General features: G+C 44.4%; 1 protein-coding gene across 5 annotated transcripts in view; it reads right to left on the bottom strand.

Annotated features, from left to right (window-relative positions):
• LOC145353875 (receptor-type tyrosine-protein phosphatase T-like) overlaps positions 1–23,226 on the bottom strand; it is a 1,296,999-nt gene that overhangs the window by 123,478 nt on the left and 1,150,295 nt on the right. For all 5 annotated transcript variants that reach the window (XM_080204786.1, XM_080204787.1, XM_080204789.1 and 2 more), the window contains one exon: positions 2,543–2,730. In XM_080204786.1, coding sequence (XP_080060912.1) covers positions 2,543–2,730 — 188 coding nt within the window. The remainder of the gene's footprint in view (positions 1–2,542; positions 2,731–23,226) is intronic.

The raw sequence follows: 23,226 nt of genomic DNA, 5'->3' as shown, positions 1-23,226 counted from the left end.
GCTGCAGTGAACGGAGATTTGGCTGGACGCCAAATTCTCACAGCGGCAGTGGGGCGTGAACAGCCAGTAAGATCATGCCTGGTGTCTTGTTCTGTGGCTCTGAGTCATATCTTGGTTTATACTGCTCCTGTGAAACCCCTTGGGATGTTGTATTACATTAAAGGTGCTATATAAATGCAACTGTTGCTGTTGGCTGTGATCTTTCATTGCTGCTAAGGGAGTGGCGGTCATTATGTACACCACGGAATCAGGCATTTATTTTTTTCTAAAATAAAACCCTATACTTCACCTACAAAGAGTCCTTTGTAGTTATTAATGGGCAGCCTTCTAGTTCCAGAGTGCAGGCGGGAGGCTTTGTTTTGCAGAATCCCATATTACAAATTTAGCTGCACACGATGCAGGAATGAAAAAAAAACATCTGCAGTGTGTCACAAACTTTGCAGTATTTGCTCCCAGCAGGTGAGATTCCTCACCAGCAGAGTGAAGTTAGAAAATCTCCCCGTAAATCTCTGCTTCTAAAATTATCAAGGCAGTATGTTGGCAATCACTAATGCGCTGCCCTGCTGATTCCCAATCTTGGCTGTGCCACGTTGTCCTGACAAATATTCAGGCGACGCGGCAGTCATTGCGTAAATTGATTTGTTCTATACTTCCATCAGGGATCTGTGTTTGAAGGGAGTGTGAATTGAAGGCAGGGATGCAATTCTGCAGTGCCAATTCTCACAATCCCAGCAAACAGAGCTTCCTGTTGGGACACTGTGTGAATCAATTTACCCTTGCATAACAGATAGCTCTGAGCGAGTTTGCAAGGTAACAGCGTATTCGTTTCTCCGCGTTCATTTATAAATTATGAGCGCGTCGAGTCATTTTTTTTCATCTGCACGCGTTTGAATTTTTCACCTGATGGGTGCGAAACAAACATGAAATGCGCCTCTGGCCATCATCTGCCCCAGGACTCAACTTCAACTTCAGGCTGGCTGGGCAACCGGTGTGAAATGTGTGTAGGGAAAGGCTCAGCATTGCCAGGGAGGGTGGGAACAGGATGGGCATGGGAAAAGGGAGGATGTGAGCTGGTGCTTCTTAAGCGCTCCCTCAAGAGGTCAAACAATGTGGAGGTGTTTGTAAAACCCAAATATGCACTGCAGAGATTGTGCAAGGAGTGTCTAAGCACCAAACGCAAACCTCAGTCCCCAGACAACCTTTAAAATTTTATTTCAGCCCAGAGGCAATGGTGTAGTGATATTGTCATCGGACTAGTAATTCAGAGATCCAGGACAAGATCCAGGGACCCGGAATCAAATCCCACCACGGCAGGTGGTTAAAATGGAATTCAATGAAAAAAAATCTGGAATCGAAAGTCGACTGATGACCATGAAACCACTGACATTAGATTGGTGGCATCTTAAAAATGCCCCCCGAAATGGAGGGCAGTTAAGAATGGGTAATAAATGCTGGCCTAGACAGTGTCACCCACATCTCCTGAGCAAACAAATAAAAATCCCACCCCGGATTGAAGTTGAAGCTCGTAAGGCTTTCTGGCTAATAGGCCAGTAATAGTAGATGGACCATATATAATTGCTTCCAACTGGCCCATTAATGAGCTAAATTGCCTTCTTGATTGTCAGCATGTGCTCTTCTGACTCACGTGCTTGCATGTTCGATATCTTACGTGATTTCACATGCTTCCGGTTCGAGCATGTCTCTGCCTGAGCAACATAAAGTTTCGGCCTAGGAATATATTTTACTACCTGCAAAATACCTTGAGTTTTTTGAACATACATGATAAGGAAAAGTCCAACACTTTACACACCACGTTCAACAGTCACTGATCTCAGATAATGCACTTTAAGATCTTGTAGCATACATTTTGTGAACTGTCCAGTAGAAAAGCGTGTATTTTTTTTTAGCTTAATTGCAGTGTCACTGTACATTATATTGTGGTCATGCACAGACTCAAATATCATTGCATTGTCAGTTTTGATTATAATATCCAACACAACAGTAGTATCTGGAACCCACAAATTACTGTTGATGATATGTCTCTTTCAAACATTGTCATACAAGCATGTCTGGCAATACTGGCAACAATAATTTCTAGAGTCCTGTCTGTAGTTAATGATATTCAAGGCAATTAATGTGACGGTGGATCACCAACAGAATTCTAAAACTGAACTGACACAAATTGAATCAGCCATTGAGAAGTTCTAGTCTTTGTTTTACAGCTGTGTGGTGTGATTTCATGCATGTCTTGACACAATCCGAACACAGAAAAGCCAATTTTGAACATCGACACACAGGGCCACTGCGGCAAAATGGGGCAACACTCGATTTACCCTGGTTATCTCATTTTACCTTCATTGCCATAACTTTCCTCTCAAGCAAAATGGAATTAGTGTCCTTTAACATGTTCACCTTAAATTTCTCTTTCCCCTGTCTTGGAGGTACTGGCTCTGTAATTTTAGGACTGTTCATTTTAAGAGAGAATCCTTTGTTCCAAGCAGAATGCTTGAAGTGTGTTTTGAGAATATGACTTTGGAGTTACCTCATATTCTTCCTTGAAGCCATAGCCCTTGCCACATTTCATCTGTGTGATGTGCTGCAGTAAGTCTGCCACTCTTATCGCAGGTTGAAGATGTCCGGTTTGATATGACATTTCAACAGGTTCACAGTTTCTGTAGGAATGAGTCTGAACAACTCTAGTTGGCTGACTGATATCCTCATGGTTGTTGTCTGTATTTAGAAAACGTAAAGTAATCAGAAACCATTGTCCTTTTAACAATCTGCCACAGTTCTGCCAAAAGTGCTAATACAAGCACCCACTTACCTGTTGCAAAAATGGTAAGTCTGGTTCTCCATAAGTGAATTTTATTTCGTGCAACCCTTTATATATCTTTTCTGGCAAAGCTTTAAGAAGTTGAGATTAAAAATTTGAGAATAAGAATAAAAAGGAAAAAAATATGGAGAAGGATATTAAACTATGATGTCCAAAAGGGAGATGATAATATTGAGAAGGCATTTTTGAATCAACTTTTTAATTGTTAAGAGTGCTCAACATTAAGATTAAAGGGGGCACAGTGGTTAGCACTGCTGCCTCACAGCGCCAGGGACCGGGGTTCAATTCTGGCTTTGGGTGCATGTCTGTGTAGATTTTGCACATTCTCCCCATGTCTACGAGGGTTTCCTCCAGATGCTCCAGTTTCCTCCCACAGTCCAAAGATGTGCCAGTCAGGTTGATTGGCCATGCTAAATTGACCCAAGTGTCAGGGGATTAGCAAGGTAAATGTGTGGGGTTACAGGAATAGGGCTTGGGTGGGACTGGAGTCGGAGAAAACGTACAAACTCCACACAAACAATGACCTGAGGCTGGAATTGAATCCGGGTCCCTGGCGCTGTGAGGCAACAGTTTTAATCACTTTGCTGCAAGGTACAAATGCTAGTTGTGGAATGATAAACATCTGGAATGTGCAAGAGGCCAGAATTTACAGCCCTTTCTATTTTTCGTGCAGATTTCCAACAATGGCTGCTTTACCACTTTTATGTTTCCTGATATTTCCAACACCACAAAACAAACAGAAATGCTGGGTGCAGTACTTACACTGAGGCACTAGAAGTCACTATCACTTAACAAACCTTTCTAAGAATGTTAGTGCTACACCAATTTCCATTCCATCCAATTACCCTTTGAATAAGGGTGCACTTAGACTGCAGGATAGGAGTTCTTCCTTTGTGTTTACGAGCAACGCTGAGGCAAATGAGTGAAAAATCACAAGCCGAGTGCAGGAGCTAAATTCCTACTCTGATAATGCAGGTCAGGCAGCTTCTGTGGAGAGGAGCAGAGTTAATGATACCGAACCGAAATGTTGGGTGGGAATTTCCGGTCTCACTTGATCAGAGCTTAGAAATTCTGTCCGAGGTCAACGGAGATTTCCATTGTCGGACCTTTGCCCGCTCCAATTCTGTGGTGGGCCATTAGCTCCGTCTCTCTCTTCACAGACGTTGCGTGACCTGCTGAATATTTCTGGCCTTTTCTGCGTGGATTTCCTATTTTCATCATTCGCAGCATCTCGCTTTTGTTTCCACCTCAGAGATTTAGCATCTGTTGAACTCTTGGACTGTCACCGCTGGGTGGGTGGGGTCACTTACCTTGGCATGAGGTCAAAAATCAGTTGAATGTTTATTTCTTATTAGTCACATGTAAGGCTTACATTAACACTGCAATGAAGTTACTGTGAAAATCCCCCAGTCACCACACTCCGGCACTTGTTTGGGTACACTGAGGGAGAATTTAGCCTGGCCAATGTGCCCAACCAGTATGTCTTTCGGACTGTGGGAGGAAACTGGAGTACTCGGAGGAAACCCACGCAGACATGGGGAGAATGTGCAGGCTCATGCTACCGTGCTACCTCTGAGGGACTTTGTTTCTTTTCTAGCTGCTCTGTTTCCATGGCTGTGGAGGCTGTTTGCTAACAGCAGGATGAACTGTAGGAATTCTGTACTCAGGACTTCAAAGGCGGATTGAGCTTCCCGACAGTGAATGTCGGGAAGCCCTTTTTCTCACATTCGCGTGTCATGCATGGTCATAAAAAGGCACCTCACTGGAATGAAGTTCCCCTGTCAGCGAGAGATCAGGACATTCTCCTTTACGTGTATATAAGCAAAGTGCACCTGAGCAGCTTCGCTTCCTCTGTGACTTTCAGGTGAGTAGACATTGCTTTGGCCTTCATGCGAATGGCTTACAATTTGACACATATCAGAGGACAAGCTGGGTGAAAGCTGGACAGAGGAGGCAGGCTAAGGGTGGATGTTGGGGGGTTGGGGGGGAGGAGGGGTGGTGATGGAAAGAGTTTCTGGGGAAGGGGCGTTCTAGGACGAGAGGCCAGAGTCTTAGGATAAGAGGTAGCAAATTTAAAACAGAGTTGAGGAGAAACTACTTCTCTCAAAGGGTTATGAATCTATGGAATTCGCCACCCCAAAGCGCTGGGACAGAGTAAATTGAAGGAGGAGTTAGACAGATTTTTAATTGGTAATGGGTTGAAGGGTCATGGGTAGGATGCAGGAAAATTGGGATGAGGACCATATCAGCCATGATCGAATGGCAGAGCAGTCTCAATGGGCTGAATGGCCTAATTCTGCTCGTAACTCCTATGAGCTTCTGAACGAAGAGGCTCTCTGGGGAAATGGAGGAGGCTGTGAGGGAATGTGAGAGTGCAGCAACGCAGGATGGAAAGGAGGGCACTTTGTGTTGAGTCTGAGTGTCCTATGGCTGGGTGAGAGGGGGTGCAGTTTATGGCAAGGACTTTTGGAGAGAGATGGCCTGAGAAGAGAGGGTAGGTGCTGGCGATGGTGAGGTCCTGGGTACTGAACTGAGGGTATGGAGCAGAGGGGGGAGCCATCACAGTTAGAGGGGGAAGTAGAATGCTTTGAGTGGTAAATCCAGGGTGATTGTCAGGTAGGTGAAGGTTTCACAGGGGAGGTCACAGTACTGGGTTACATCGGTGCTGTAGCCAATGGGAGGAATCAGGGTCAGAGTGGGCAATGGCTCGGTAATGTTTGTAGGATCGAAGGGGTAGTAAGGCTTTTGGAGGTGGATGACAATAGAATCCAGGGGAACGGTAGGGGGGGGGAGGTTAAAGGTGATGTTGGAGGTGCGTTTAGCTGTCTCAGAATGTGGGCGCACACATCTGTCACCTCTTACGTGAAGGTCTGAAGTCACAAGGACATGGGCGGCACGGCCTCACAGTGTCAGGGGCCTGGATTCAATTCCAGTCTCAGGTGATTGTCTGTTAGAGTTTGCACGTTCTCCCTGTGTCTGCGTGGGTTTCCTCCAGTTTCCTCTAACAGTACAAAGATGTGTTGGTTAGGTGGATTAGCCATGGTAAACGCATGGGGATATGTCTGGATGAACCTGTTGTAAATCTCATGATGGAGAAGATTCTGGTGGGGTGGGGGGCTTTAATTAGATTCAAATTTATTTAAATGAATGGAAATCAGCCATTACATCACTGGTGAGATTTCCGGGTTTCGCCAGATCCTGAGCCCCTGTCTCAGCAATCTCGCAGATGGCGAGAGTGGGTTCAAGATCCCGCCCGTTACCTGTTTCTCTTTCCATTGATGCTGCCAGTTCTGCTGAGTTTTTCCAACATTTCCTGTTTCCATTCCATCATCCGCAGTATTTTACTTTTAACGTAGCATGAAATATTAATGGGAATTTGTCAATTATAATAATTTTTAAAAAGCAAAGTCCAATTACTTTGCTTTGCGCACTATATAAACTCCACTCCAATCTCTATGGTAACTATTTCATGACAAATTACCATTTCATACTGGAATGAGTAAAGGGTGTGCAATGTGTCAGAATATTCCCTTATATTCCAAACACACACAACACCAGTGTGGATATTGTTTAATTTTACTAGAAATTAACTTGAAATTAAGATACAAGTTTAAGTGAGCACTGACATGACAATATAATTCAATTATTTTTCCTTTGAAAATTGACATCCAATTTAAAATAATTTTGCCACCCTCTTCCACAGACATTTCCTCAACACGCAGAGCAGAACTTTCCCGTCCCGCCTGCCATGGGAATCATAGCGGGCCCGGGGGTGGTGGGGTTGTGGGGGGGATACCATGTAAAGGTCTGGTGGCCTTGGGCGGGATTTTCCAGTCTCGGGAAGAGCATGGTCAGAAGATCCCACCCATATCTTTAGAAAGTCTTGTCCAAGGTAACACCTGAGTCAGCCTAAAATTCAGTAAATTTTCAGTCCACAATGCTTTTGTTCTGCTAATATTCTGCTAATGTTCACTGGGAACAAAGAACAAGTAACAATACAGCACAGAAACAGGCCCTTCGGTCCACCAAGCTTATGCTGATACGTGGTTTCTTTTCCCCTATTCAACTTCTGTTTGTGTGTCGATCAAGACACACCTTGAGCGTTGCTAACATGCTTGCTTCTACCACGATCCCTGGCAGTGCATTCCGGGCACCTGTGTGAAAAGCCTTCTCTGCACGTCTCCCCTAAAAACTTGCCACCTCTCACCTTAAATCTGTGCCCTCTTGTTGTCGACCCTTGACCCTGGGAAAAAAGCCCTCTGGCTAATTCAAAGTTTAATGGCAATGATTTGCAGCTTTTAAAATCTTATTAATCTTATTAATTTGTAGTGGCAAGGGAAGGGTGCCAGCAACTGATCTTAAGTGCCACTGTTGGACAAAACTATAATTTTAATACTTAATCAACTTTTGGTATTGTGGATAAAAACATGTGTAATTATGGGATCTGGGAAAGAGAACTGTGGCCTCAATTTACAAGCTAATCTTTCTATGTCCGTAAATAAATCTAAATACCATCTGTTACCATTTATTGTTCAAGTCAATCATAAGCCCTATTGATGCTATCAATGGTAGATAAATATGTATATACCCGACCACCCATTGAATAATGTAAACTTTATGAATTCTGTTCTTCAAACCGTTCCCAGTGCCACAAGTTCGATGGAAAGCCAATAAAATCTAACATCAATTTGCATTTATATTGCGCCTTAATGGAGAAAAATATCCCAAAGGTCTTCACAGGGGTGTCATAAAACGAAGTCTGACACTGAGCCGTATCAGGAGATATAGGACAGATGATGATAAGTTTGGACAAAGGAAAGGTTTTAATTAGCGTCTTAGGGGAGGAGAGAGATAGCGGGGAGGAGAGATTTATAAAGGTTGCATCTGACCTCCTTTACCTGCTGTCAACCCTCACACGTTCACCAGCTATAAGTGATGCAAAAATATATGATAGTTTCTGCTTCTGCTGTTCCATGGAATTGGTGTTTGTTAAACAGAGGCTGTACGTAGATACAACGGCCAGGATTCACTTTTCAGAGTGGATCACACTGAGGCACTCTGCATTGCACAGAATGTCAAAGATTCCTTCAGGTAAGTACGCCCAAAAAATGGGCAGGAAATATTCCCGTTTTTCTGCCCGTTGGGCACTTAGTTTTGTTTTGGGAGAATCCAGGCTGACATGTACCAATAAGGACCTCAGTTCCTCTCTGTCTGAGCGTATATTTTATCCTTATTGCACCAAGAGTCCTCTAAACTGGAAATCGAACTGATTTGTGTACCTGGGACATGTTGGAGAAATAATTGACTACTAAGTCAGAGAAAAGGGCAGATTTTAAGAAACGGTAAAGGGATTTGTTAACCAGCTCATTGAACTGGAGATGAGAACAAATGAAGATAATCACCAATCCATCTGTGGAAAGTAAGTAGCTGAACAGAATAGAAGAGCAGGGATGTACTTCTGAGGGTGTATGAGGCTCTGATCAGATCCCATTTGGAGTACTGTGAGCAGTTTTGGGCTCTGTATCTAAGGAAGGATGTGAGGCCTTGGAAAGAGTCCAGAGGGGGTTCACAAGAATGATCCCTGGAATGAAGAGCTTGCTGTATGAGGAATGGTTGAGGACTCTGGGAATGTACTCATCGGAGTTTAGAAAGATGAGGGGGGATCTTATTGAAACTTACAGGATGCTCCAAGGTCTGGATAGAGTGGACGTGGAGAGGATATTTCCACTAGTAGGAAAAACTAGAAACAGAGGGCACAACCTCAGGCTAAAGGGACCATCCTTTAAAACAGAGATGAGGAGGCATTTCTTCAGCCTGGAAATGGTGAATCTGTGGAATTCTGCCACAGAAGGCTGTGGAGATCAGCTGGCTGAGTGCCTTTAAGAGAGGGATAGGTAGATTCTTTATTAATAAGGGAGTCAGGGTAAAAGGCAGGAGAACGGAGATGAGAAAAATATCAGCCATGACTGAATGGCGGAGCAGACTCTATGGGCCGAGTGGCCTAATTCTACTCCTATGTCTTATGGTCTTAAATTAAACTTATTCTTGGCATAATTATATTTAAAATAAAGATTGCCATCTCCCAGCCCATCATATGACAACTGATGTCAGAAATATTGCCATGATGTTTACTCTTAATTTACTAAAACATTCCAACGTTCTCCGCAGAGGAGAAAAACAACCTGGAGCTTGGATGATTGAAAACATGGCTTTTGAAAAGGTGTTCAAAAGATTGGGAATTAAGGAGCATGATGGCTTTCGATCAAGAAAGGGAATTCTAGAGGTTAAGGCTAAGACAGTTCAAATCTTTGCCACCAATGATGGAATGCAGGTAGGGAAGGAAGCTTATCCAAAACGCTGGTTCAGAAGGGGTGGGGGGGTCACAGGAGGAGTTTGCTGGGATAGGAGAGGGTGAGGACTTGGAAGGATTTGTAGAATTTTGAAAACGATGGGAGGGAATCTTAACCCTCAAAAATATATGTATTTGGGGCAGGTGAAGGTCCGCCTGAAATGTTCCTATCCAATCTACTTCCTCTTTTAAGGGAGGCAATCAATCAATGCAACTGTATGATGAGTGGTTAATATTTAAATATTACCATAAAGCTATATGCGACAGAATTAACCATTTAAAATCTAATCCTGGCCAGCCATATTTTCCAGGCCTTGGGAAATCTGTTGACTGAAGGGCTGTGAGGTCTGCTAGATCAAAGACTTCGCTCATCTAACTATTATTTACATTAGCTATCTTTAAGTGAGCTGCAAACCACAAGAGGTCCCAACTGAAATAATTCTCTCCACTAACACCCAGAGCACCATCACAAGCTCCACTCATCTCCATGGCAATGTAGCCTGCTCTGGGATGTTGTCAAACTGATCTTCAGGTTAATCATCACTCATTTACAACTTAGCTTTTGATTTGATGAAGTAAACAGCTTTTACAAAATTTCGAAGTTCACTAAATGCTTTTAAACCAATTTAAAGTTTTAAAGTTTATCTATTAGTGTCACAAGTAGGCTTACATTAACACTGCAATGAAGTTACTGTAAAAATCCCCAGTTGCCACACTCAGTGCCTGTTCGGGTACATGGAGGGAGAATTTAGCACGGCTAATGCACCTAACCAGCACATCTTTGGGACAGTGGGAGGAAGGCAGTGTATCCGGAGGAAACCCACACAGCCATGTGGAGAACGTGTAGACTCCGCACAGACTGTGACCCAAGCTGGGAATCAAGTGTTAACCACTGTGCACTGGGTGGGGGCCCTAATTTACAAAACGAAAGCATCCCTCTGGACCGTCCTTGTTTACAAGGATTTCAGACATTTCATCTCCAGCTCTTTCGTTCAGTAAGCCCATCTGCTGTTCCATATCTCTATCTCTTCTGTGCTGACTTCATTAAACAAACATGGGTCACCTTTTGAACTGCCATTTCTTTTCTGTTCTGTTTTCTGTTCTGGCAATTTCCAAGGCCCAGCATTTTAATTAAGTTACCATCAGCACTTTAATCTTCTCAGGATTAAAATTTACTTCAAAAATATTAACACGGACCATTAGCTCGATATCTGCAAGACTGTCTGACACATGATGCTCCTGATAATGCAGGCGACTATTCTATTTTCCATGGTTAATAGTGCTCAGCATGAAGAGAAGAAGATTTATGAGGATAAATATTCAGTGGCAGCTATGCTGTCAGACTGTATGGGTCACAGTGATCAGGCGGCCACACTGTAGGGGCACAGGACTCTTTGGGCCTGATTTTACCATCATGTTGTGCCCATTTTCGGGTGTGAGGAGTCGGTAAAGTCGGGCGTGAGGTGAGTAGCGCGATCCGCGCCCGCCTCTGCGCCAGTTCCCCCTTTACCAAGGCCTGAAAATGGCCGCAATCAGGACTGTGCCCAAGATAGGTGCGATGGCCATTTAAATGCATTTAAATTGACTTAATGGGCTGTAGGCCCAACCTTACCGGCACATCCCCCTTTACCATCGCATTCGTCCATCCAGAATCAGCGTGAAACAGACAGGCTCCACAAAAGGCCGATTCGGGCATTCCAGTTAGTGAGGAGGTGAGTGCCAGGTGTCTGACGGCTCTCTGCTTCAGATCAGTGGTGGGGGAAGGGAGGGGGTCCGTTACCACTCTGCCTGAGATCAGTGAAGGGGAAGTGGTGGGGGGGGGGGTCCACTGCCACTCTGCCTGTGACCATTGAGAGGGAAGGGAGGGTCCGCTGCCACTCTGCCTGAGATCAGTGAAGAGGAAGTGGTGGTGGGGGGGTGGTTTCTGCTAGTTTGGGGGCGTTTAAGAGATCCGTGGATAGGTTTATGGACGAGAAGGGATTGGTTTAGGTTAGTGGGTCATTGTTTTGTAACTGGTCAGCGCAACATCGTGGGCCGAAGGGCCTGTTCTGCGCTGTAATGTTCTATGTTCTATGTCACTCTGCCTGGGATCGGTAGAGGAGAAGGAGGGTTAGGGGCCCGCGATCGGTCTGGATGGTGGAGGGAAAGGGGAATAAGGGGGTCAGTAATGCTGTGGGGGGTGAGGCAATATCAGTGGGGGCCAGGGGGAAGAATTATCCAGCCCAGAAGCGATGTGTCGGGGAGCCGCATTCTCTTTTTTTCCTGCGAATGCTGAGTTGGAGGCGCCAATTGGAGCTGCGGGAATTGAGGCACATTAACCCCTGCCCACTGCCTTCTGCAGCGCAATTCAGAATTGCTGATATTTTTTCAGGCAGAGTGCATATGGAGACACCTGAGAAAGGGTCTAAAACTCGGATACGAAACACTCCCAGTTTCAAGTCTGCCCAGCACTTCGAATCAAAATGGTAAAATAGGGCCCTTTGAGTGAGAGTAAGGAGACTGGACAATTACCAAAGAGTGTGTTCCAACAGATAATCTGTTGTTATAAAATATTTTTGTTTTTGTGTCGATAAATGAAAGGAGTTAATCAAGAAAACTGATTTTTGCCTTTGTGCTGCTTTACGGCTTTTGGATTTAATGGTCGAGTTTACAGACAGAGAGGAATGATGACCGAATTATCTGGAATATTAGAAGCGGTGTATGACCCATTGGAGACAGAGGCAATGGAACAGGCCAATTAAATGCATATGAAACATTTTATACAGAACAGAGTTTGCTGCTGGTTTTATATAACAGTTTAAAACTATTGATGGGAAATGGGAAATTACAAAATTTTCTGCGCCAATTGCAATTTTCCATTAAGTTAAATGAATGATTCTAAGGTAATTTGCCATGCAAACTCATCTCTCTGATATATGCTGCCTTCAGATCAGAGAAGTTAGTCAGAAAATTACCCCCTTTAATGTGTCTAAATTAGCACATTGTTGTCAAGACTGAACTTAACCTAACTCCATTTCCTTCCCGTACTCGCAATTTTTTGAGATGGGAAAGGTGTGAAACTCCTCCTGCTTTGTAGATCCAAAGTAGTCATCAACTTTTTTTTTAACATTAATAACCTGAAATGTGTTGAAATGTCTCTTGTAATTTCTAATCTTGAGTTGGAATGTAGCTGAGATTCAGACATGCACCTTAGCTGTGCAAGGCTGGTTGCTCATTGGCAATGCAATACCAGAAAATTTCCACCCCAAATGTCAAGTTTTTGCAAATCCTTCAGGGCCATCCACAATCACAGCTTTAGTTTTATGAAAGGCAGGAGTAAAAAAAGGAAGGCTATACGCTGACATGAGCTGGGAAAACTATTTCCTGCATACGAATTGCTAGAAATTGGTGTTCATCTGGTTCTCATGGGATATGTACTCAACATACATAACTACAGTTCCAACAGCATATTGCTTAGCACTTCACAACATGCAGAGAATGCCAAACACCACACTTCCAGACTGTAGGTTAGTTCACTGACTCTTGAAATTCATATTAGCGTAGACTTAGAAAGGGCTCCTGGCAACTTTGACAAAGATTTTGCTACATCCTTCCATCCACTATTTTAGTGGGAGGCATTAATTAGTTTAAAATGAAATGGATTGGTGCCTATATGAAAGAAAAAGGAAAGGATGTGTCTAGCATTTGTCTGCAAATGTTTCCGGCAGTTTTATTTTAAGCCAAACCTTGTGCCCAGCAGCAAATAAATGCTAATTAGTGGCAATACAACAAGGCAGAGTTAAGATTAATTCCTAATTATGATGCATTAATAGGGCAGAAATAGGTCATACTTTATGGGCGGCACGGTAGCACAATGGTTAGCACTGTTGCCTCTCAGTGCCAGGGACTGGGGTTCAATTCCCAGATTGGGTCTCTGACTGAGTGGAGTTTGCACGTTCTCCCTGTGTCTGCATGGGTTTCCTTCAGGTGCTCCGGGTTCCTCCCAATGTCAGAAAGACATGCTGGTTAGGTGCATTGGCCATGCTAAATTCTCCCTCAGTATACCCGAACAGGTGCCGGGCTGTGACGAGTAGGGGATTTTCACAGTAACTACATTGCAGTGTTGCTGTAAGCCTTACTTATGACTAATAAATAAACTAACCTTATTCATATTAACCAGAGGGTCATCATTTCTTGAAAAGTTAACCACGCTGGTTTAGATGTATATTCATTTCTACTATACTTTAGTACATAGTAATACAGAGCCAATTTGATTGAATGGCAAATTCTCTCGACATACATATATAAAATTTTTGATATTAACATGATGCTTTTATTTCATAACTCATTGGATCAGTGAAGGGGATGTTGGTAAAGACTTATATCAAAACAATTAGACATGAATAACTGTAAACCATTTCTAAGATCAAATCTTCTTAAGCGCTTCTATTAAGATGATAATCATGCCCTAAGACGATATGATTGCAAATTATCAGTGCAATCCTCCATTAATTTCTACGTTAATTATCATAACTATTAAGAATGAACCTCAAAAGACACTGATCTTATTATGTTGGTAACTGGAAAAGTCAGGCTTAATTTGCAAGAGCAATTTCAATAAAGAGCTGAATGGGATTTAGAGTATCTTTGCAAAACTGTTTCCAGACAGCAGCAAGAACTAATTTAAGTCTGTTAATAAGCACTGTTGTGTATCAGGTTGGGTTTAAAATGTTTTGGTCTTGGGTTTATTGTTTGCCATTTTGAAGTAGACAAACAATGTATCAGTCACACCAGTCACAATTTAAATATATTTTTGTTAATATTGTATTACGGTTCATTGCTCATGTATGGGATTATTATAGCAATGGAGTTCTGCAACCTTCTGATAATGCTGTCAATCAGACATTATTCTTCTGGAAGTCAGTGCAGCAATAACAGCAGCGTAAAAAGAAGTGAAACATTCCAAATTGCGGCATTAAAATGATAGCTCAGAGGGTAAATACATTTTATGATGTGGCATTCAGCCAATTATCCTGTATTGTTCCGAAGGGTTCCAAAGAGGAGTCAAAACTTTATCTCTGTTGTTCTCTACACAAACGCTAGCAGGCTTGTTGAATTTTTAATTTTAGATTCCCAGTATCCAGAATAACTTGCTTCCATTTGATCAATTATCCCTGTCCTGATATCTAATACATTCTTAGTGAGAAAGGGTTGTGGAATGGCGGAGTGAGGTGGGCAATGGGGTTGGGGTTTGCTGGTAGTGTAGTGGGGCAGAGGTAGTGTAAGTGATCTCATTGAGGTACCGCAACGTTTCAGTAATATTCAGTAATAATTCACTCTAAGGATATCAAATGGGGAAAATTTTGGGATTGCGATTCATTTTGTGATTACCCACTCAAATTGAGGAACCCAATGATATGCAACTTTTAGGCTTCTTACATTGAAACAAGTACCAGGGCTAAGGGTTTCAGGACTGCCATATTCCAACGTGATCCATGACCTTCAACAGAGGGGGACTAAAATTAGTAGAAAAATTGCAAAGAGGAAAGATGTCCTGGGGAGGCACAGGGCAGAGTTTTCCCCGAGTGGGCAAAGGTTGGTAGCGGAGTTGGAAAAGCAGAGTTGGCATCAATGATAGCTTTCTCTGCCATTTCATCCTGATCTCTATTCGAACGCACCCTGCCAGCAGCCTAGTTATTTGAAGATCAGGGTGCCATTTCTAAAGGCCGTCCCATGCAGAAAAATGCCAGGGGCAGTGCCTGGTTAGTGCCAGGGGGTCAGGGTCCAGGCTGTCCTTTCTCCCCCCGAGTGCTGCTCTGACCTGACCTGCTCTGGGAGGTCTATTCACCACCTATCCTGATAAGAGAAGTTAATGGATAAAAATTATGGGGCTGATTCTCCCAAAAAAATTCTAAGTGCTAAATTGATGCAATTCACGATTGCTTTCTCAACGGGACTTCAGACTCGAATCTCCCACACTCTGTGCAATGCAGAGGTCACAGTCATGAAAGTCACTAAAAGCTCGGGGGTGGGGGGGGAACTTATTCACACTGGAGGTTGACAGTTCCGGGCTACTGTGCATGTCTGCCTGGGAACCTTGCAGTGCTGCTCCCCAAGCCCCCCCCACCCCCGCCCGGCCCTCCCCTCCTCCCCCACCCAGCCCCCTCCCCCAGTCAGCCCCCCCCCAACGCACCCCGCAGCCAGCACACCCCCAGCTCCCCCAGCCAGCCCCCTGTGGCCCCCCCAAGCCAGCCCTCCCCGCCCCCCCAAGCTAGCCCCCCCATGGCCTGCTCGCGGCCTCCACAAGCATTCCCAGGCCAGTTTCGACCCTTCCCCATTCCAAAGTGCTTCGCCCCCACCCCCACAGCAGTGAACCTCCCCCACCCCACAGACCTCCCTCACCCCATCAGAAGCTCCCCCATACAAGACAGACCCCCCCCTCCACCTGAGAGGCAGAGCCCCCCCACCCGGCAGACCATCTCCTCAGCCCGCCCGATCGCTGGCCTCCCTCCAGCCCCGACCGATCCCCTCCCCATGCAGAACGGCAGCGGGACTCCTCACCCCCAGTGACCTCCCCTAGGCCTCATCCGCTAACCCCGCCCCTTGGCATTGCCCTAAGGCTCTGCCCCCTTGGCACTGCCCAATGCCCAGTGGGCAGTACCAAGGAGGCACAGGCTGGCACTGCCAGGGTGCCCATGCTTAGGGGGCACATCCCCCCACCTCCTGACCCTTGAGGGGTCCCTGATTGTCCCCCCTTCACTCTAACGGAGTCTTCTGCTCGTTCCCCAAAAGTGGGGAGTTACTCTAAATCCCACCAGGGTGAAATACTCCTGGCGGGGTGGGAGATGTTATCAGGCTCAGAGAATTCGTCCCGGGCTGGATAATCACATTTAAATTACATTAAAAATAAATTAAAATCATTTACCTGGTTTCATGCATGGTCCCGACTGCGCCTGCTTTCCAGCGGTCGGAGATGCACGTGCGTCGGGAACGCATGCACGAATCCCATGACTCGGCGCACGCGTGCGTCTCTCAACCTGACCCACCAAAAATTTAGCAGGTCAGATGGGAGAATCGTCCCCTATGTTCCTGAGATTGGATGTCGGGATTCCCGTTATGTTGTGGGCGGTGGAGTGGGGGGTGGGGGGGGTGTGGCAAGGACAATTGCGTCATGTTTTTATGTCAGCACAAATCATGATTTGGGCCTCTCACCAAGAGTTTCTGCTCCCATTGCCAAATACAATGCTGACCCTTTATTAAACATATTCATACCTTGTGTTGTCAACTCTCGTTTGTTTTCCGGCCTTGTGGAAAATTCACTTGTATCCTTAATTATGTCACAAAGCAAATACAATAGCGAGATCAAGGATAGCAATATCCTTATTAAAATCATTGTGATTCATGGGGTGGGATTTTCCAGCAGAGCTCGCTCCAAGACCAGAAAATCCCACCCGAGGTCAGTGGACATTTGCACAGTCCGCTAACCTTTACGATAGGTGGGATGGGAAAATGGTAGTCTCAAAGCTTGTTTTTTACCCCCACGTAGACCTTAACTGAAAAGGGAACCCAAAAGAGAAAATGCGATAGGAATTTGACCCTCCCAGTTTCCAATGAAACTAAAGCAAACCAAGCTCTGTGGAGAGATTGAAACTGATTGAAACAAAGTAAAAAGGACGTAGAGTCATCAGAGCTCAGATGTGGATTCCAGTGGTGCAGTTCAGGCAGGTCGAGGAAGGAGGAGGCTCGATCCAGAAGCTAAGAACAAGCAAATAGGATAGACGTGGAGAGACTCTTCCCGCTCAGAAAGGACAGTAGGACTAGGGGGCACAGCCTCAAGATAAAGGGGGGGGCGGTTTAGAACGGAGTTGAGGAAGAACTTCTTCACTCAAAGGGTGGTGAATCTCTGGAATTCTCTGCCTGTTGAAGTGATGGAGGCTACCTCGCTAAATATTTTTAAGACGCGGGTTGATGGGTTTTTGATAAGAGAGGGGATTAAGGGTTACGGGGGGAGGGGGGGAATGTGGAACTGAGCCACGACAGATCAGCCATGATCTTATTGAATGGCGGGGCAGGCTCGAAGGGCCAGATGGCCTACTCCTGCTCCTATTTCTTATGCTCTTATGTTCTTAAATTTACAGTTGTTGCAGCTGTTTCTATTACTTGAAGATACGAGTGGTGGAGTTATGCCGTCCAGACTACTGTAAGCAGAGTTGAGAAGAATTGGCAGATGCGTGCCATTTTTGGTGAAGATTGTGCCCATGCAGTTAGTTGGGGATCAGGCAAGTCCTAGAAGAGCAGGAGCTGAAATTCTTCATGAGAAAGCCAAAGTGTTGACTGGGATTGATGATACATTTGCTGAGTGGACTGCCGTGCCAATTTGTAAGAGATGTCTTCGTATTATCTGCCATTTTATATGTAATTTATAGTTTCTAATCAAACACAATTTGTTTGTTAATTCTTGTTTAACTTAACTGATTCTAGGGTTTTAGACTATAACTGGTGTGCCAAGATATTATTTGTTTGACTAGTGTGTAGTAAAAATTTTTTTGTTCTGTGGTGTAATTCTTTCAATAAATAATCAGGATGTTGGATTTCTTTCTTTATAACAAAACATGTTACTATTCTGAACTGAGATCATAACACCATGAGCACTTTTTTAAGATGACAACTAAAGTTGAACTGTGTATGATTAGAAAAGGAAGTTCTAAAAGTTTCTTATATTCACATTTAGTTTTGATTTAAATCAGCAGATAAGCTTTGATGAAGATGATTCAACAGTTCTGGTGTAAGATTGCAGACAGGGAGTTGCCTCAGATAAAGGTCACATTTATCTAGTGAATACAGCAGTAATGGCGGGGGGTGGGTGGGGGTAAGTGGGCGAAAGGACAAGTGTGTGTATCAATTTAGCACATAGTATCGTAACATCATAGAGTGGTTGCGGTATAGAAGGTGGCCATTTTGTCTGTGTAGGCCCTCTGAAGAAGCAATTTCCCTAGTGCCACTGCTCTTGCCTTTCCCTTCGGCCATGTAAATGGTTCCTTTTCAGATATCAATCAATCTAATTCCCTTTTGAAAGCTCCAATTGAGTCTGACTCCACCATGCTCTCAAGCAGTACATTCCAAAGCATAATCACTTGCTACTTGATAAAGATTTTCCTCATGTCACCATTGCTTCTTTTGCCAATTACCTTCAATCAATATCCTCTGGTTCTCAATCCTTCCACCAATGGGGGTAGCTTCTCCCTACGTATTTTGAGCAAACCCCTCATGATTTTGAACATTTCCATGAAACCTTCTCTCAATTTTCTGTCCTTCAAGTAACTCAGTGCCAACTGCTCCAATCCATCTACATTTCCAAAGTTCTCATTCTTGGCATCAGTCTCTTGAACCTTTGCTGGACACTCTCTAACACCTTCACATCCTTCTAAATGTATGCCAAAAAACACCGATTAATGACATCGCTTTGCTTTCTGTCACTTGGCCAATTTCATATCCATGCAATTGTCCCTTTTATTCCATGAGGTCTAACTTTGCTTACAGATCTGTTGTGCAGAACTTCATCAAATGGATTTTGGAAGTTCATGTGCAACAACATGAATAGCATTACCTTCGTCAAACCTTCCTGTTACCCCCTCAAAATAATTAAGTTAGTTAAACATGATTTGCCCTGAGCAGCGCTTTCCAGAATTAACCCACATTCACCCAAGTGACAACAAATGTGAATGTGTTTCTAAAATCATCCCCACCACTGAGGGAAAACTGATTGGCCTATATTTGTTGGGCTGGTCTTCACATCCTTTGTCGAACAAGGGTGTATCTGGCAACACTGCTAGGTCTAAGGAAAATTGGAAAATTATGGTCAGTGCCTCCCCAATCCCATTCTCACTTCCCTCATTGTCCTTGGATGAATCTCATCTGGTCCAGGTGCCTTATCAATTTTAAGCACTGACAGCTTATCCAGTATTTCCTGCTTATTAATTTTAATTGAATCTTTCAAGTGTCTGAACTACCTTCTCTTTCATCATGATCTGGGCAGCATCTTCTTTCCTGATAAAGTATTCATTCAATACCTCAGTCATGCCTGCTATCTCCATGCATAAACCCTCTTTTAGGTCCCTAATTAGTTCCACTCTTCCTCTTACCCTTCCTTTTTACTATTTATATGCCAATAGAAGACTTTTGTATTCCCTATGTGTTCACTGTCTGGCTCTTCTCATGTTCTCTCTTTATGTCTCTTATTTGCTATTTCAATCCCCCTAACATTCTTTAATTGGCTTGGTTTGTCATTGTATTATTCTCCTGACATCTGTCACAATCACACGTTTCTTGTTTCAATATAATCCCTATCTCATTTGTCATCCAGTATGAGGGTTCAATCCCCGTTCCAGTTGAGGTAGATTCAGGGCCTGCCTCCTCTATCTACTATCATGAAAATAGTCACTCTTTGCTGTAGTTTGGAACTAATTGTCAAGGACCTGTGCAATAATGTTTAAGGGGTATGTTTAAAAATTCAGCTTTATTCCACAGGTAGTTGGCATGTTTGGAGGGAATGCAGCTCAGAGGCTGGGAAAACAGGATAATTACTCATTTTAGCCTTGCAAGTAGTTATGTTAAGTTGAGTTAATGGACTTTTATTCATTTAAGTTCCCCTGGAATTTCTGATGAGTGATTGACAGGGTCATGTGATGATGTGGTTTATGTGCAGTCCTGGGTCTGGAGCAGAAAGAAAAAAGCTTTCGAAAATGCAGTTCATCTGCAGCTGAAGCTTGGTTGAAATTAGAAGGATTTTGCAGGTATCTGGAACTTTATCTTTCTCTGAAAGCATCAAGATATTAACAAATGTTAAAGCAAGTATGCCTGGGTTTGCTAACTATTTATTTAAAAGTGAATTTGATTTATACATGAATGGGGCTTATTTGGAATTGGCCCAATCATAAAGTTGCTTCCTTTCATTTTTAAACATTGTTCAACTGTTAATGGTTAAGCTGCTTCATTTTGTTAGCGTTATATTTAAACTAAGTTATGAATAAAGCTTGTTTTGATAAAAGATCCCTAATTTACCAATAGAATTACTTCTGGAGTGAAGTATCCTTTCTTCACATTTATATTAAAATACAAAAATTGTAGGTGTTGAGTCTGATAGAACATAGAACATTACAGCGCAGTACAGGGCCTTCGGCCCTCGATGTTGCGCCGACCAGTGGAACCAAAAAAACCAGTGGATGTCCTATTGGGCGGCATGGTGGCATAATGGTTAGCACTATTGCCTCACAGCGCTGGGGACCAGGGTTCAATTCTGGCATAAGGTAACTGTTCTGGTGGAGTTTGCACATTCTCTCTGTGTCTGTGTGGATTTCCTCCTGTAGTCCAAAGGTGTGCAGATTAGGTGGATTGGCCAAGCTAAATTGCCCCCTTAGTGTCCAAAGATGTGTAGGTTAGGAAGATTAGCCATGATAACTGCGGGGTAGGGAGGGAAAGGGATGGGCCTGGGTAAGATGATTTTTCAGAGAGACAGTGCAGACCTGATGGGCCGAATGGCCTCTTTCTGCATTGTAGGGATTCTACGATTCTAATGTAGCTTAGAGTTCTGGGCCAGGACCCTAACATCTGCCTTTACACAGCAAACTTAAGAAGAAGGAAGCAGCAATAATGTAACCAGTTACTGTACAGTTTTGTGTGAGCTTGTAATCCATTTGTTGGATGTGTTATGAGGAGCATAGGTTAACTGAGAAATGATCCACTAATATATCAAATTCCAAGCTCCATGGCTGAGAGGCCAAGGGGACAAACTAACTGTATCAATTAAAATGTGGTTTTATACCATGAACTGTCAATCCAACTTAGCGTCATTCACTTTTCTCTTTTCAACATTTATAAAATGCTGTATTACTTTATATACATTAATTAATCTCCTATGTGCAATTCACTTCTGTCGTCACACTTCAATGTGTAAAAAGCTTTGAAGAACAGAATGGGAGTCAGCCATTTCCTGATGGATATTCTGGCCTTGATAAAACCATCTCCACCCAAAGGCACGGACAAGCAATTTACACCAGCCACAAAGCTACAGACACTTCTCTCAGTAAGTAATCTCCAGCTGACCACTATCCAACAGTGAGCGCCTGAGCACTGAGTTGACAGAAATAGACTGAAATAAGCACAGCTCCACCTTCACAGTGAAGAGCCATGACCATGTCTCAGACTGCTGGCTCCTCATAAGGAAACCTGTGCGAGATCAGCCTGTGCATTGGGTTGAAGGAAATATCAGAGATCTGGGCTGGAAAATTCCCAGCCCGCATTCGGCCGATCATTTAAAGGTCTGGTGAGCTCAGCCGGGAATTCCCAGTGTTGGGACCCGCATGGTCGGAAAATCCCACCCCTGATGTTGGCTGCCTCAGAACTTTCTCCTTGTGGCTTGGCTTGTGATTCACTCCTAAATCTGTGTTTGTAAGTCCTCGGACTTTGTAAATCAGGATTCCCCATTTGTAAAGCAGTTCAATTCCACATGTTAGATGGAATTGGATGCCCTTTCCAGAGGTCAGTTTGAAGGCGGGGTGGCATTTAATAAGGTGAGAGGGTACCAGGTGAGGACCCCACTGCCTATCAGCCTCTATGCCAATTAAGGCTGGGCTGGAAGGCCCGAGGACATCCTTCTTGTCCTATTGCCAACTAATGCCCACTTAAGAGCCTCATCTGCCACCACTTGCCAAACACTGTTGGGGCTGCTTGCAGGATTCATGGGGGCCAAGGGGAGGAAGGCATCATAACCTGAGTAAACCTCCCATCAGCCCACCATAGAACTCTCATGGCCTCACCACCCCCCCCACCCCTGACGAGAGTCGGCACTTCTCTACCCCAACCCCCTGCCCAATCAGTGGCTCCTCCCCACAATCATCAGCCCCTTCACGCCCACAGTCTGAGCCAGCAACCACCTCCACCGCTGCTGGCGCTCCCCCCCCCACCCCTCACCTCATCTCCAGTGACAGCGCCAGCTCCTCTGTCTGTTCCCGGCCACTATCCCATCCAAGTCTATACCCCGCTCACAATGAGGCTTCCACTGGGGCCCATCCCTTGGTACAGGCTGGCACTGCCAGGCTGGCGTGGGCATGGTGCCAACCTGGCTGTTCCAATCAATGCCAATCTGGACCACTGCCTGGCCATGTCCCTCTCCCCTGGAGGTTATACTTTTCACCCCCCGGGGAGATCCCCATGACAGATTCACTTCTGTGCGAGCCTGTTATATCTTGCGTTGACGTGACATCATGCCTATGCAGTATCAGTATATGGCGGGGGTGGGGGTGGTGTCAATGTCTGGCGAGATGGTGGGTCAGCAACATTTAAATACTTTTGAAATCATGTAAATTTGGTTCATGAACCTGAAGATATCGCTGGGGGAGGGATGAGGAAGATCTGAAATTGCAAAGTCACCAGCGAGAACTGAGACTTCCAGATCTTGAGCTCCCGCTGGCATTCGCAGGGATGGCGAGCACGGGCTCAAGATCACCCCCTATGCCCCTGTTAATAAAGCTTAGGATACTGTTTGCTTTATTAACTGTCCTCTCAACCTGTCCTGCCACTTCTAATGACTTATACACAGGTCCCTCTGCTCCTACACCCCTCTTTGGAGCTGTGCCTTTTATTTTGTGCTCTCTTCCCACCATAATTAATCATCTCACACTCCTCTGCATTGAAATCTTCTGCCACCTATCCGCCCATTCCACCAACTTGTCTGTGTTCTTTTGAACAGTTCTCTTCTTACGGTTTACAACGATTCTTTTGTATAATCTACAAACGGACAGCTGCCAGCCTCCAAGTGGCCAGTGGCTCTCAGGGGGTTGGGGGGGGTGGCGGGGTCAGGATTTCTGTTCCCAAAGTTCTTGATCCCAGGGAAGGCCAGCCAATGGTCACTGAAGTAAGGCACTCAGTATAAACGGACTTTTCCCAAAGAAGGCTGGAAAGGCCTTTTGATGTTTGTGTAGCCAATGGGTGAGATCCCTGTCGCCTTGTGTAAATACCACAACTGGAAGATGATATTCTACTCCTCCATCAAAATTCTTTCAGAAAA

This window comes from Carcharhinus amblyrhynchos, chromosome 16 (genome assembly GCF_965287045.1).
Source record: "Carcharhinus amblyrhynchos chromosome 16, sCarAmb.v2.hapA, whole genome shotgun sequence".
Lineage (NCBI taxonomy): Eukaryota > Metazoa > Chordata > Chondrichthyes > Carcharhiniformes > Carcharhinidae > Carcharhinus > Carcharhinus amblyrhynchos.
The sequence above is the reverse complement of the archived record's forward strand: the minus strand, read 5'-3'. Positions and strand labels throughout refer to the sequence as shown.